The 14,686-nt window shown below is 58.4% G+C and overlaps 1 protein-coding gene and 1 long non-coding RNA gene across 2 annotated transcripts; one reads left to right on the top strand and one right to left on the bottom strand.

The window, feature by feature from the left end:
- Positions 1-24: 24 nt before the first annotated feature.
- On the top strand, positions 25-606 carry LOC149123219 (uncharacterized). The gene is made up of 2 exons (XR_016218451.1): positions 25-156; positions 245-606. It is a non-coding gene; the product is annotated as an uncharacterized LOC149123219 (long non-coding RNA).
- Positions 607-13,150: 12,544 nt separating this feature from the next.
- RPP25 (ribonuclease P/MRP subunit p25) lies at positions 13,151-14,541 on the bottom strand. The gene has a single exon (XM_008249212.5). It carries the CDS (start codon positions 14,355-14,357, stop codon positions 13,758-13,760), a length of 600 nt encoding a protein of 199 aa, XP_008247434.1. The 5' UTR covers positions 14,358-14,541; the 3' UTR covers positions 13,151-13,757.
- Positions 14,542-14,686: the final 145 nt, after the last annotated feature.

Genomic DNA, 14,686 nt, shown 5'->3' with positions numbered 1-14,686 from the left:
GCCGCGTGACCTGCCGGGGCGGTGGCTGGTGAGCAGCGGGTTCGAGCCCGACCCTGGAAGAGACTCCATGACCTCAAAATGGCAGTGGTAGCGGCCGCAACCACAGTACTGCTTACAGTAAAATAGGAGGCCGAATGGGGAAAAAACCGCCTACATGTAAGGGACCTCATTAATAACTAATAAACCGCCATGAAAAATGAGGCCAGCTACTTCCTTTAAATAAATTCTTTATTTTATTTGAAAGGCAGAGTGACATGGGGCCGGCGCTGTGGTTCAGCGGGTTAACGCCCTGGCCTGAAGCACTGGCATCCCATATGGGCGCTGGTTCTAGTCCCAGCTGCTCCTCTTCCTATCCAGCTCTCTGCTGTGGCCTGGGGAAGCAGTAGAAGATGGCCCAAGACCTTGGGCCCTTGCACCTGGAAGAAGCTCCTGGCTCCTGGCTTCGGATTGGCACAGTTCCGGCTGTTGTGGCCAACTGGGGAGTGAACCAACGGATGGAAGACCTCTCTCTTTCTGCCTCTCCTTCCTCTGTGTAACTCTGACTTTCAAATAAATAAATCTTAAAAAAAAAAAAAAAAAAAGAGTGACAGAGAGGGGGAGCGAGAGAGAATGAGCTTCCGTCCGCTGGGTCACTCCCCAGTGGCTCTCATCCAACTCACAGATTCTGCCCCCTGCTCAGTGGAAGAGAGATACAAAAAAGGGCAGGTCCTCCGGGGCCATCTTTGAATTCAGCCTCCCACATCACCAAGGTAGGGGGCTTGAGAGGGTGGCAGAGAGCAGGAGGGGCCCCTCCAGTGACCCCGGCATGTGTCCAAGCTGACCCCCCATTTGCTCCCAGCCCAGCCCCTCCTTCCCCGACGGGTCCTTCGGTCTCTCCCTATCCGTCTGTCTTCACTAGCCCTCTGCAGCGGCAACAGCCGGACTTCAGAGACATCCCGCGGTGATCAGCGCCTGGAGCCGAGCTGCACCCTGGGAAAGCTGCGAGGAGGCTTCCTTCTGAGGGGGGCAGACGCCCCCACCGTGTGAATTTCTAGCAAGGCCAGAACCCAATACAGGTCTCCCACGTGGGTGGCAGGGACCCAACTACTCGAGCCATCTTGCTCACCTGCGTAATGGGACCTGCCCGATAGGTCGTTGGGAAGATGACCTCCAAAAACGCACCTGGAACGCCCGGCCGGACGCTGCACGGGCTCTGGATGGGTGACGCGCTCTGTCTTTCCCCAGGACAGGACAGGAGAGGTCGCTCTGTGCGGCTGTCATGGAACAGCCAAGGCTGAGTGACAAGGGTCAGGCGTTCACCGGCTCGCCGACCGGCAGGCTGGGAGCTGCAGGACCGAGCTGCCCGCGTCAGCTGAGGGCTTCTTGCCTAACGTGGCAGAAGATCACAATGTACAAGGGCAAAGAGAGGGTGGCAGGGAGCAGGAGGGGGCCAGGCCCCTCCAGTGACCCCGGCACACGTCTGTCAGTGGGGATGGAGCCCTCAGGCCTACACGCTTCCTAAGGGTCCCGCCTCCCAGGGCAGACACAGTGGCAGTTAGGCTTCACCCGAGTTTCAGAGGGGAAAGACGCCAAGGCTTGGAGGCAGGGGAACAGGCGTGCAGCCTGGACCACCTGGGGATCCGGGAGCGAGAGCGGCAAAAGCTGACCCTTCGGTAGGGCGGTACTTCCCCTAGTGTGCGCGTTTACATTCGTGATGTGATTTCCTCAACTGTTGCTTTTATATGCAGAATGCCATGAGGAGCTGCAGTTTTTAAGATCGACAATAACTTACAAGCCTTCTTTAAAAGCCTGGAGCTCAGTTCACTGCGTGGTACACCCATTACCACTCTTAAAGTCAGAATGTTCTCAGCGTCCTAGAAAGAAACCCTGTGCTGCGGCTGGCAGTGTGCGACGCCAGCATCCTACGTGGGCACCGGTTCGAGTCCCGGCTGCTCCACTTCTGATTCCGCTCCCTGCTGATGTCCTGGGAAAAACAGAGGAAGCTGGCCCGGGTTATTTGGGCCCCTGTCACCCACATGGGAGAACTGGATGGAACTCCTGGCTCTTGACTTCAGCCTGGCCCAGCCACGATTGTTGCACATATTTGGGGAGGGACCCAGCAGGTGGGAGATACCTTTTGAATTTGTCGCTCCCCCTCTTCGTGGAGGAACGACACAGGACCCTGCGCTGTTCTTTCGTCTGCTCGGCCCTCCCCGGGTTTGCTGCTGGTTCTTCCCGGGTTGGCTACTATCCCTTCCACCTCCGTGGAAGGGCAGTTCCCCCTGGCCACATTCCCCACTTCCGCAGGGGAGCGGCACACCGCCGGCCGGCTTTCTCGGGGGCTGCACGGGTTCCCTTAGATGTTCCCCTTAGATGTTCCTGGTGCATGCCGTCTCTCTCCTCCTTTATAGTCCTCCTCCGCCAATCCCAACTCGGCTGCCCACACGCCGAGTACGCTGCTCTCCAATCAGGAGCAAGTCCTACAGTTTATTAGTTGAACTGGAGGCAGCTGTGCGGAAGCTGTTTACTTCTCTCCCAGCGCCATATTGTGGGAGAGCAGATGCATAGAATAAGTCTTAATTCGAGTAACTTAGTCTAGTCCGGATTGCTCCCCACAGAATTAATTTTTTTAAAAGATATTTATTTGAAAGACAGAGAGGGAAAGAGAGGAAGAGACAGAGACAGAGACAGAAATTGGGAGAGAGGTCTTCCATCTGCTGGTTCACTCCCCAAATGGCCGCAATGGCTGGGGCTAAACCAGACGGAAGCCAGGAGCCTGCAGCTTCTTCCGAGTCTCCTACATGGGTGGCAGGGGCACAAGGACTCAGCCATCCTTCGCTGCTTTCCCAGGTGCCTTAGCAGGAAGCCGGATCAGAAGTGGAGCAGCTGGGTCTGGAACCGGCTCCCATAAGGGATGCTGGCAGCGCAGGCGGCGGCTTAACCCACTATGCCACAACACCAGCCCCTGAATGAATTTTTTTTAATCTTTCACCATTTCTATCCTTTTATTTTTTTTTATTTTTAGACAGGCAGAGTGGACAGTGAGAGAGAGACAGAGAGAAAGGTCTTCCTTTTGCTGTTGGTTCACCCTCCAATGGCCGCCACAACCGGCGCGCTGCTGCCGGTGCACCACGCTGATCCGATGGCAGGAGCCAGGTGCTTCTCCTGGTCTCCCATGGGGTGCAGGGCCCAAGCACTTGGGCCATCCTCCACTGCACTCCCGGGCCACAGCAGAGAGCTGGCCTGGAAGAGGGGCAACCGGGACAGAATCCGGCGCCCCGACCGGGACTAGAACCCGGTGTGCCGGCACCGCAAGGTGGAGGATTAGCCTAGTGAGCTGTGGCACCGGCTGCTGAATGAATTTTTTGAAACAGACTTTGGCCAGGTTATTTCTTCTGTGGCCTCTTCCAGGCTTGGAACTGGCTGTCTTGGGGCCGGTGCTGAGGTGCAGAAGGTTAAGTCATGCAGTTCGGTGCTGGCATCCCGTATCTAAGCACTGCTCAAGTCCCACCTACCAGTTTCAGGCTCCTACCTTGGGCCTAGACAGTCCCAGCCATTGAAGCCATTTGGGGAGTGAACTGGGGGGTGGAAGATTCTCTCTGTCTCCCTTCTCTCCTCCAATCTCTGTCACTCTGCTGTTCAAGTAAATCAAACAGATCTTTGTTAAAGACGGTGGCCGTCCCTGCCCCTCCCACGACCTTCACAGTTTTTCCAGTGTGCACGTGCGTGTTTATGTCCTCACATCCTCTCCTGTCCTCGGCCCTGTGGGATTAGGGCCCAGCTGTGGGACCTCATCTCAGCTTCATTACCCCTTCAAAGTCCTGGCTGCAGCTGCAGTGGTGTCCTGAGTCCCAGGGGTCGGGACATCAACACGAGCTCACGAGCTTGGAGAGACGTGGCTTAGCCCACAGCATAAGGTTAATCAGTCTTCGTTTTTCCTGTGGCAACATTCTGCCCTGCGTGAGAATGTGCCACCTTGTGTGGGTCCATTCCTCAGCTGGCGGGCATGTGGGCTGTTTCCATCTGGGGCTGCTGTGTGCTTTGTGTGGCCCCGTGTTGTCAGCTCCTTTGACTCTCCACCCAGGAGTGTCATATGGGTTATAGGATAACTGAGTTTAATCGTTTTTTTTTTTTTTTTTTTTTTTTTTGACAGGCAGAGTGGACAGTCAGAGGGAGAGACAGAGAGAAAGGTCTTCCTTTTGCCATTGGTTTGCCCCCAAAATGGCCGCTACGGCCGGCGCTGCACCAGCGCCCCAACCGGGACTAGAACCCGGGTTGCTGGCACCACAGGTGGAGGATTAGCCTTGTGAGCCACGGCGTGGGTATTTTTTAAGAGTTATTTATTAATCTGAGAGAGAGTTACAGAGAGAGAGGTCTTCCATCTGGGTTCACTCCCAAATGGCCACAAAGACCAGAGCTGGACTGATCCGAAGCCAGGAGCCAGGAGCTTCTTCCAGGTCTCCCACGTGGGTGCAGGGGCCCAAGCACTTGAGCCATCCTCTACTGCTTTCCCAGGCCACAGCAGAGAGCTGGATGCTGCAGGTAGAGGCTAAATCTGCTACGCCACAGCACAGGCCCCATGTTTAACTGTTAAAAAAAAAAAAAAAGATTTGGGGCCAGCACTGTGGCGTAGTGGGTGAAGCCCCCTGAAGTGCTGGCATCCCATATGGGCGCTGGTTCAAGTCCTGGCTGCTCCTCTTCCAATCCAGCTCTCTGCTATGGCCTGGGAAAGCAGTGGAAGATGGCCCAGGTCCTTGGGCCCCTGCACCCACGTGGGAGACCCGGAAGAAGCTCCTGGCTCCTGGCTTCAGATTAGCACAGCTCTGGCCGTTGCAGCCAGTTGGGGAGTGAACCAACAGATGGACGACTACGACTCTCTCTCTCTCTTTCTCTCTGCCTCTCCTTCTCTCTCTGTGTAACACCAACTTTCAAATAAATAAATAAATCTTAAAAAAAAAAAGATTTGTTTATGAGAGAGAGAGAAAGATATCTTTCATCTACTGGTTTAATCCTCAAATGGCTGCAATGGCTGGGCTGGGCTGGACCAAACCAGGAGCTTCCTCCAGGTCTCCTACGTGGGGGCAGGGACTCAACTACTTGGGCCCTCCTCTGCTGCTTTCCTCGGTGCATTAGCAGGGAGCTGGGTCAGAAGTAGAGCAGCTGGGACTCGAAGCAGCACTCATATGGAATGCCATGTAGCAGCGGCTTAACCGGCTGGGTCATAACAGTGGACCCTGTGGTTAACTTTTTGAGGAGTGGCCAAGCCGTTTACCAAAGCAGCCATGCTATTTCTAAAATTTATTTATTTAGTTTGAAAGGCAGAAGGAGAAAGAGAGAGAGAGAGAGAGAGAGATCTCCTGTCCACTGGTTCATTCCCCAAATGCCTGCCACAGTCAAGGCTGGGCCGGGCCAAAAGCAGGAGCCCAGAATTCCACCCGGATCTCCCAGGTGGGTGGCAGGGGCCCAAGGTCTCCACCATCACTGCTGCCTCCCAGGGTGCACATCAGCTGGACGCTGGACTCAGGGCTGGGGCAGGCGCTCAGACCCGGGCGCTCTGATACGGGAGGTAAGCGTCCCAGAGTGTTAACCACTGTGTCGAACGCCCATCTCCTAGCTGTTTTGTATTCCCAGCAACAATGTATAAAGCTTCCAATTTTTCCACAACCTTATAATTTATTTATTTATCTAATTTTTAAATATTTATTTATTTATTTGAAAGGCAGAGTGACAAAGAGAGAAAGCAATCTTTCATCCACTGGTTCACTCCCCAAATGACTGCAACAGCCAGGGTTGGACCAGGCAAAAGCCAGGAGCCAGGAGCTTCATCCGGGTCTCCCACCTCATCCGGGACCCAAGCACTTGGGCCAGCTCCTGCTTTCCCCAAGCCACGAGCAAGGAGCTGGGTCGGGAGTGGAGCAGCCAGGTGGCGCCCATATGGGGTGCTGGTGCCAAAGGCAGCTGCTTGCTTAACCCGCTGTGCCACCGTGCCAGCCCTGGGTTGGTCATTTCAAAGCTACATTTGATGAAGGTGGGGACGGACAGGGAGGAGACAGACTAGCAGGACAACAGCTGATTAGTGAACATAGAGGGGTCGGCGCCATGGTGCAGTAAGTTAATCCTCTGCCTGTGGCGCCGGCATCCCATATGGGCGCCAGTTCTAGTCTCAGCTGCTCCACTCTGATCCAGCTCTCTGCTATGGCCTGGGACAGCAGTGGAAGATGGCCCAAGTGCTTGGGCCCCTGCAGCCGTGTGGGAGACCTGGAAGAAGCTCCTGGCTTCGGATCGGCGCAGCTCCGGCCGTTGCGGCCATCTGGAGAGTGAACCAGCGGATGGAAGACCTTTCTCTCTGTCTCTCCCTCTCACTGTCTGTAACTCTAACTCTCAAATACAATAAATAAATTCTTAAAAAAAATGAACATGTTGTTCCTTCAGGTGCCCTGTCTGTGTGCGGGTTGGGCGGAGGGAGCTTCATGACCACACGAGGTAACACCAGCCTGGGTGGATTTGGCCGATTTCTCGGCGTGTGTCAGCGCGGTGACCTGTAGCGCGGCTGACTCCACTCGGATGTCTTAGCCTTGTCTGTTGGGGCCTCGTGCAGGAGCTCTGTCTGGGATTTTGTACCCGTCGCTCCGCCTGTCCGTCAGGCTCTCGCCGAAGGCGTCAGCCCCGCTCTCAGTTCCCACGCGTCGTTCGTAAGCCTTGGTGCCCCCATCACACAGTTCTCTGAGTTCCTCTTATTACAGCTCCAGGGAGACTGACGTTCCCCGGAAGGCCGGAGGCGAACATTTAAAACGTGAGCTTGTAGTGCAGTGTGTGAAGCGGCTGCCTGCGATAGCATCCCACAGGGCACTGGTCTCCCTCCCGGCTGCTCTGTGTCGGATCCAGCTCCCTGCTAATTCCCGGGAAGCAGCAGATGATGACCCAAGTCCCTGGGCCCCTGCCACCCTGGAGTTCCTGGCCCAGCTCCGACCATTGTGGCCGTTCGGGGAGTGAACCAGCGGAGGGAGGATCTCCTCTCGCTATCTCTCTGTCTCTCTCTCTCTGTCTCTTTCTCTCTGTAACTCTGCCTTTCAAATAAATAAATAAATATTTTAAATTATATATATGTATATATATAGTTTTGTGAGTGGCTGGCAAGGGCTAAGCCTCTGCCTATGGTGCTGGAACCCCGTATCAGAGCACTGGTTTGAGTCCCGGCTGCTCAGCCTCTGATCCACTTGGGAGGCAGCAGGAAATGGCCCGGGTGCTTGGGTCCCTGCCATCCACGCGGGAGACCTGGATGGAGGTTCTGGCTCCTGGCTTTAGCCTGGTCCTGCTGTTGTGGGCAAATGGGAATTGAGCCAGCAGATGGAAGATCTCTTTGTCTGTCTCTCTATGTCATTTTAAAAAACAACAAACTTTGTAGGAGGGTAAAGAGGAGAACAAGCTAGTGGGACTCTCAGGATGGTAATACCAAGAGTTTGGAGTGCACCCTTAGCCAGGGACCCCGTGAACCAAACCAGCCACAAGCAAATAGTGAAGGCGCGGAGAAGTCTCCCCGACTTAAACGAGCAGGCTGTGTGCCAGCGTCCGCGACTGCCTGTCTGTGGTTGCTCCGTGTGGCTCTGCCGCTGGCGTCCAGGGCGGGTCAGGTCAGAGCCCAGGGCGCTCACTCTGCACTGTCACAGACTGTGAGCAGATGGTGGTAGGGGTGTTGCTAAGGCTGCACACCGGGGGGACTACAGGACCTCTCAGTCACACGGAGGCTCGGTGTGCCGGGAAGGATCCAGTCTGAGTTCCAGTCACTCGCAGAGAAAAGCTGGGTCTTTGTGGCCCTCGGAGCCGGTTCTCCTCTCCTCGCTCGGCTTCTGGCCAGAGCAGGGCCCGGCCTTAGCTTTTCCAGCCGGTTGGCTGCTCTCATGGCCGCTCTTTCCCGGAACCACCACTAGGGGGCAGCTCAGGGTAGTTCTTTCAAAACCCAGTCTGGGCAAGAAACGCGAGAAAGGGGATTTAATTCTGGGTATTTGTTTATTTATTTATTTATTTTTAATTTTTTTTATTTTTTGACAGGCAGAGTGGACAGTGAGAGAGAGAGACAGAGAGAGAAAGGTCTTCCTTTGCCGTTGGTTCACCCTCCAATGGCCGCCGCAGCCAGCGCACCGCGCTGATCCGAAGGCAGGAGCCAGGAGCCAGGTGCTTTTCCTGGTCTCCCATGGGGTGCAGGGCCCAAGCACCTGGGCCATCCTCCACTGCACTCCCGGGCCACAGCAGAGAGCTGGCCTGGAAGAGGGGCAACCGGGACAGAATCCGGCGCCCCAACCGGGACTAGAACCCGGTGTGCCGGCGCCGCAAGGCGGAGGATTAGCCTAGTGAGCTGCGGCGCCGGCCGGTATTTGTTTATTTAAAAGGCAGAGTGTCAGAGAGGGAGAGAGGGAAAGGGGGGGGGAGAGAGAGAGAGAGAGAGAGATTCACTGATTCACTCCCCAAATGGCAAAGTGGTTGGGGCTGGGCCAGGTCGAAACCAGGACCCTGGAACTCTGTTGAGATCTCCCATGTGGGTGGCAGGGGCCCAAGAACTTGAGGCATCTCCAGCTGTCTTCCCAGGAGTGTCAGCAGGGAGCTGGGCTGGAAGCGGAGCAGCCGGGACTCTGACTGGGGCACGGATGCTGGTGTCACAGGGGGCGGCTGAGCCCCTGCACGGCAATGCCAGCCCCTCATCTTAGTTCCTTACTTTACATCTTTATTAGATCTGCAGAGAGCCTGTTTCCAAATAAGGTCACAGTCACCAGAGCCAGCGATGGCACTTCACCATGTTCCCAGGGAACACCAGCAGCCCACCGGTGTCAGAAACAACACTGGCATCCTCAGGCTGGGGCGAGCGTGGCCCCAGCTTCTCCAAAAGGCAGGGAGGCCCAGGAGCCCAGCGGGAAGGGGATGCTGTGCTGGGGAGAGGCCAGCTTTGGCCTCTGCCCTGGGGCTGGGCAGGGAGGACTTCAGTGTGGCACCAGCACAGTTCAGAAACCTGACTCATCAGATTTTTATTTAAAAAAAAATTTTTAAGATGTATTTACTTACTTGAAGCAGAGTTACAAGAGACAGGCAGAGAGAGAGAGAGAGAGAGAGAGAGAGAGAGAGAGGGAGGTCTTCCATCAGCTGGTTCACCCACCCCCCCCAGTTGGCTTCAATGGCTGGAGCTGAGCCGAACCCAGGAGCCAGGAGCTTCTTCCACATCTCCCACGTGGGTGCAGGGGCCCAAGGACTTGGGCCATCCTCCACTGCTTTCCCAGGGCATAGCAGAGAGCCGGATCTGAAGTGGAGCAGCCGGGACTAGAACCTGCACCCATAAGGGATGCTGGCACTGCAAGCGGCGACTTTTCCTGCTACACCACAGCCCTGGCCCCCTCATCAAACTTTATTCGTTCAGTTAACAGCTCTGTGGGGGCTTCTTGCTGGCAAGGAGCTCCACACAGTTGTGGGGGCTTATGTTTTAGCGGGTGACTGAGAAGTTAGCTCATCCGTCACACTGATAAGGGCACAGTTACAGACTAGCATCTGTGTCTGAGAAGGATCATGATGTCACCGCGGAGACCTTCTTGCCATCGAACCCGCCCCCTTCCATTTCTCTTTCTGGATTTTTCTTCAATAACACCTCCCTGGCGGACCTGCAGGTGTTTCAAACAGCTCGGTGATAAAGGGGACTAGAGCACGCCTAGTGGCCAGTGTGGGTAGTGCAGGGACCCGAACTGCAGAACGCATGGGGTTGGGAGCCTGTCAGGCTTGGGGAGTGGGTCTGCCCAGGTCTTCCCTCCGCTGTGCGGTAAGTACATCCTCCCTGACTTATGGACAAGGGATCGCAACTGCTGGACGCCTCTTCCTTTGTTTGCTTCTTTGTTTCTTTTTATTTAAAGATTTATAATCCTCCGCCTTGCGGCGCCGGCACACCGGGTTCTAGTCCCGGTTGGGGCGCCGGATTCTGTCCCGGTTGCCCCTCTTCCAGGCCAGCTCTCTGCTGTGGCCCGGGAGTGCAGTGGAGGATGGCCCAAGTGCTTGGGCCCTGCACCCCATGGGAGACCAGGAGAAGTACCTGGCTCCTGCCTTCGGATCAGCGCGGTGCGCCGGCCGTGGCGGCCATTGGAGGGTGAACCAACGGCAAAAGGAAGACCTTTCTCTCTGTCTCTCTCTCTCACTGTCCACTCTGCCTATCAAAAAAAAAAAAAAAAAGATTTATTTATTTGAAAGAGTTACACTGAGAAGGAGAGGCTCAGAGAGAAAAGGGGGGGGGGGCGTCTTCCATCTGCTGGCTCACTCCCCAGTTGGCCGCAACAGCCGGAGCTGTGCCAATCTGAAGCCAGGAGCCAGAAGCCTCATCTGGGTTTCCCATGCAGGTGCAGGGCCCCAAGGACTTGGGCCATCTTCTACTGCTTTCCCAGGCCATAGCAGAGAGCTGGATAGGACGTGGAGCAGCCGGGACTTGAACCAGTGTCCTTATGGGATACTGGCACTGGAGGCGGCGGCTTTACCCGCTACGCCACAGCACCAGCCTCCCCTTGTTTGACAGCATGTCCCCTGGAGGAACAGCCAGGCAGGCCAAGTCCACCCAAGGCTGGGTTAGTGCCCAAGGAGAACCCCTTTATGTCCTGCTACAGGGACAGTGAGAACCTACCTCGTCTTGGCAGCTCTCATCTGTCTCCATCGCTGTGGCCACTGCCACTGCCAGGGGTCAGAGGGAGCCTTGGCCAACACCAGTCAGACCAGGGCCAGCCCCCCACCCCCTTCAGGGATTCTCTGTGCCCCTGCCCCGACCTGGCTGCTGTCCTCGGCCATCTCCCCCGACCTTCAGTCGCCTGTGGCACAGTGGCCTCAGCACCAGGCACGGTGTCGCCTCTCTGCTCTGCCTGGAATTCTGTCCAGCCCTGCCAGCCGGCTGAGCACCTCTGGACATGGGTCGGCTGCCCCTTCCTAGAGCTCCGGCCTTCTCCCACTGTCACATTGTGCTGCGACTTGTTTGTGCCCACTGGACTGGGACCTCTGTGAGGTGGGAGCCCTGTCGGACTATTCTGATGCCCCGCCCAGGCCCGCCTTGCCCCTGGGACCTGGTTCAATGATGATGGTTGCTTGTGGAGTGAAGGCCCAGCTGGAAGTCCACATCCCACCTGACCATGAGCTCTGGCTTTGCTTTTTTTTTTTTTTTTTTTTTTTTTGACAGGCAGAGTGGACAGTGAGAGAAACAGAGAGAAAGGTCTTCCTTTGCCGTTGGTTCACCCTCCAATGGCTGCCGCGGCCAGCGCACTGCAGCCGGTGCACCGCGCTGATCCGATGGCAGGAGCCAGGTACTTCTCCTGGTCTCCCAAGCAGGTGCAGGGGTCCAAGGACTTGGGCCATTTTCTATTGCTTTTCCAGGCCATAGCAGAGAGCTGGATCCGAAGTGGAGCAGCCGGGACTGGAACTGGCGCCCATATGGGATGCTGACACTGCAGGCGGCGGCTTTACCCACTACGCTACAGTGCCTGCCCCCGGCTTTGCGTTTTATACTTTTACCTTCCCAAGTGCGTTTTGATTTTGTGGCCTGACAGTTGGGTGTGTGGCTTCGGCCCCGCCCCTAAACACCAGGCTGGGCCTAGGAAGGCCCTGGAGAGAGGCTGCTGCTGCACGGGGCCTCCCAGGGGCTCCCCACTTCTGTCTTCTGGCCCGAGTTGGCTGTGTCTCTTCCGCACTGCCCTCACTACACCCCCTCCCCTTTCTGGGATTCCTCAGGTCCCCGCCTAAGTCTTGCTGGTGAGCAGGGGGTAGGGAAACCTCTCTCCGCTTTCTCTGGAGCCTGCTTCTTGGTCAGCAGTGCCAGAGGACCAAGGAGACCGAGCAGGACGCTCGCAGAGGCCAGGGGCGGGCCGCGAGAGCGCAGTTCCCTGCCCTGCTGTCCGGCACCAGGGGTAGGTTAAGGCCCTGAAGCTGGGGAACACCGTGCCCCTCTCTTCTTCACGCTTGTTGGGCCACCCAGGGGTTCCTCCAGAACACGTTAGGGACCGGCGTTATGACACAGACGGTTAAGCCACCATTGTCAATGCTGGCATCCCATATCAGAGTGCCAGTTCAAGACCTGGCTGCTCCACTTCCAATCCAGCTCCCTGTTAACGCACGGTGAAGGCAGGGGAAGATGACTCCAGTACTTGGCCCCCGCCGGCCACGTGGGAGACCCCAGTGGAGTTCCAGCTCCCCCACATCAGCCTGGCTCCGCTTGGTTACTGCGGCCATTTGAGGAATGAACCAGCGCATGGAAGATCTGTGTGTTTGTGTGTTTCTCTCAGGATCCCTGTCATTCTGCCTTTCAAATAAATAGATGTTTTTTGAAAAAGAGAGAAGAGGACATCGGGAGGACAAGCAGTGGGGGTCTGGATGGCTGGACTCCGGGTTGCAGGCGAGGCGGAGCTGCTGAGGGGTGGGGAGACTCCCTGAGGAGCCCCCGCTGTCAGCAGAGGGACCTCCTCACCAGCAGCAGGATTTATTTCAGGGCTCTGCCGGCAAAGTGCCTACCAATGCATTCTTCCCCGCTCCTCCTCCCCGAGGTGCAGGGGGCGGGTCTGCTCCGAGACCCTGTCCCCACCCCTGCGAGCACTCTGCCAGCACCCAGCGCCCCCTCCCCAGCCGACTTGGACCCAGCGGCTTAGGCAGCCGTTATCTCTCGGCAGCCAGCTGTGCGGGGCTGGAGGCAGCAGCTTATCAGGGAGCCTGCAGTGAATCACAGCCCAGTCCGCTCCGCGCTGAATAGTAATTTCCAGCCTCGGATCTGTGCCTCCTCCCCTCCCCTCCCCCAAGGGTGTGCTGTCCTTTCTGCGAGAGAGGGCAGTGGAGGGGACAGGGGCTTTGTGCCAGCCTTCTGGCTGCAGGTTTGGGGATCTCCGCAGTCTCCATCCTTGGCAGTGACCACCAGCGATTCACTGAGCCCCCTTCCTTCTCCTCCCAGAAAGGCAGTGTGCTTCCCCCTTCTCCCCAGCGGTGCTGCACAGGGAGCCTTGCCAGGCAGGGCGGGGAGCAAGGGTGGAGCTGGGGAACACTTTGCCCGGTTGTGAGGCTGCCAGTCCCTGTGCTAGACCCTTTGCAAGCTAAGGGGGCAAGGCTGCGGCGACTGAGGCACGGGGGAAGGCCAGGGCTGCCTGCACAGGCAGGTGGTCAGGAAAAAAACCTGGGACAGAGCCATTTTTGTGTTTGTTTTATTGGCTGCAAGACTCCAGCTGTGGGGCTTGGGGGAGGAGGCACGGGGCGTGCAGTCCTGGGCCAGTCTTTCCCTTCGGGCCAGCCTGGGGAAAGTGGAGGAGGGGGGGACACAGAGCCTGGGGAGATGCCCGGTGCCTGTCACCAGGACCTTGGGCTGCTCCAGGGAAGCAAGGGGAACACTGGAAACTGACCCCGGGTGGGGGAGCGGAACAGGCCCCACATCCCAGACTCCCCAACCCTCAGCCGCCCTGCTCTCCTCGGTGGCGTCCAGACCCCGGGCCTCCGCTGGGTGCCTTTAACCGCCCGGGGACCCAGACACGCCTCAAGAATCCCACCGCCCCGAGTTCCCTCCCTGAAGGTCCCAGGACGCTCCAGAACAGGCGAAGAAGGTGGGTTCCGCGTCTTCAGGCCGTACTGGGCACAGCAGCAACCAGCCCCGAAAGCTTCCCTGGGGTCCTCCTCCTCTTGCCGTGGGGTCCACGCCGCCAGTCGCTGCGTCCCAGCTGTGCGCTCCAGGCGTGAAAGGCTAGAGGCACCCGCGGGGAGAGACCCAGCCGAGGCAGGCGGCCGGAGTCCGGAGCGAGTTCTCAGGCCGTCGGGTCCTCGTGCGCAGCGCCGGGCTCTGGTTGCGACCTCTTCCCCGAAGCTTCTCCAGCGGCAGGTTCGCTCCGGCTCCTCTTGGCCGTCGGCGCGGCTGGCGGGGACGAGGGCCCGGGATGAGGGCTGGGGGGCTGGTAGCCGGGCTGCCGCGGATCCAGCGCGTCCTTGGACAGCAGGATGGCGAGGCTGGGCACGTTCTTAAGCACACTGAGGCTGGCTGCCGGTGCGCCAGGCGCCTGTCCCGGCGAGGGCTCGGGCGGGAGGCTCTGCCACACCTCGCGCACGCTCCGGTAGCGCAGCCGCGTGACCTGGTGCAAGCCCGCCAGGCGGCGCTTGAGGATCTCGGCGCACGTGACGGTCTTGGTGGTGGCCCGGCCGCAGCCGCTGAAGACGATGGCGCGCGTGGCTGGCTGCGCCATGCTGGCGGTGGCGAAGGCCAGCAGGTTCCGGATCTTGCTGCCCTCCTTGACCCGCATGTGCACCGCGCCCGGGGCCAGGTCCGCGAAGGGCCCGGAGCCCGGGCCGCCCCCCTCGGCACCGCCCCCGGCCGGCGCCTCCTCGGAGCGCACCTTACGGAAGTTCTCCATGCGCCCTCGTCGCCGGGGCAGCCGGCGTGGCCATGGGGCCGCCTCAGCCGCGGGGCTGCATGGCCGCGGTCGCGCCCGGCAGGGGTAAGGGCCCGGGGCCGCGCGGACGCTGGCGGGAGGGCTGGGACGCCGCGATCCTCGGCCCCTGCTGCTCCCAAGTGGGCGCAGCTACTCTGCGCGCTCGGAGCCCTGTGCTCCGCGCCTCGGCCGAGGCCCCGCCTAGGATCCTGGGAGGCCCCGCCCCCACCTCCAGGCTCCGCCCAGGGTGGCCAGCCCCCTTCCCCGCCCCCGTGCCGCCCTCCGCCGCCCAGCTTGGGGTCCCGGGCGCG

Source organism: Oryctolagus cuniculus, chromosome 12 (assembly GCF_051225735.1).
Source record: "Oryctolagus cuniculus isolate XC-2025 breed Fujian yellow rabbit chromosome 12, ASM5122573v1, whole genome shotgun sequence".
Classification (NCBI taxonomy): Eukaryota; Metazoa; Chordata; class Mammalia; order Lagomorpha; family Leporidae; genus Oryctolagus; species Oryctolagus cuniculus.
Note: the sequence above shows the minus strand (reverse complement) of the source record. Positions and strands in the feature narration are given on the sequence as shown.

Coding starts and splice junctions, on each gene's coding strand:
- RPP25 (XM_008249212.5), bottom strand. CDS start 14,357: ATGGAGAACTTCCGTAAGGTGCGCTCCGAGGAGGCGCCGGCCGGGGGC.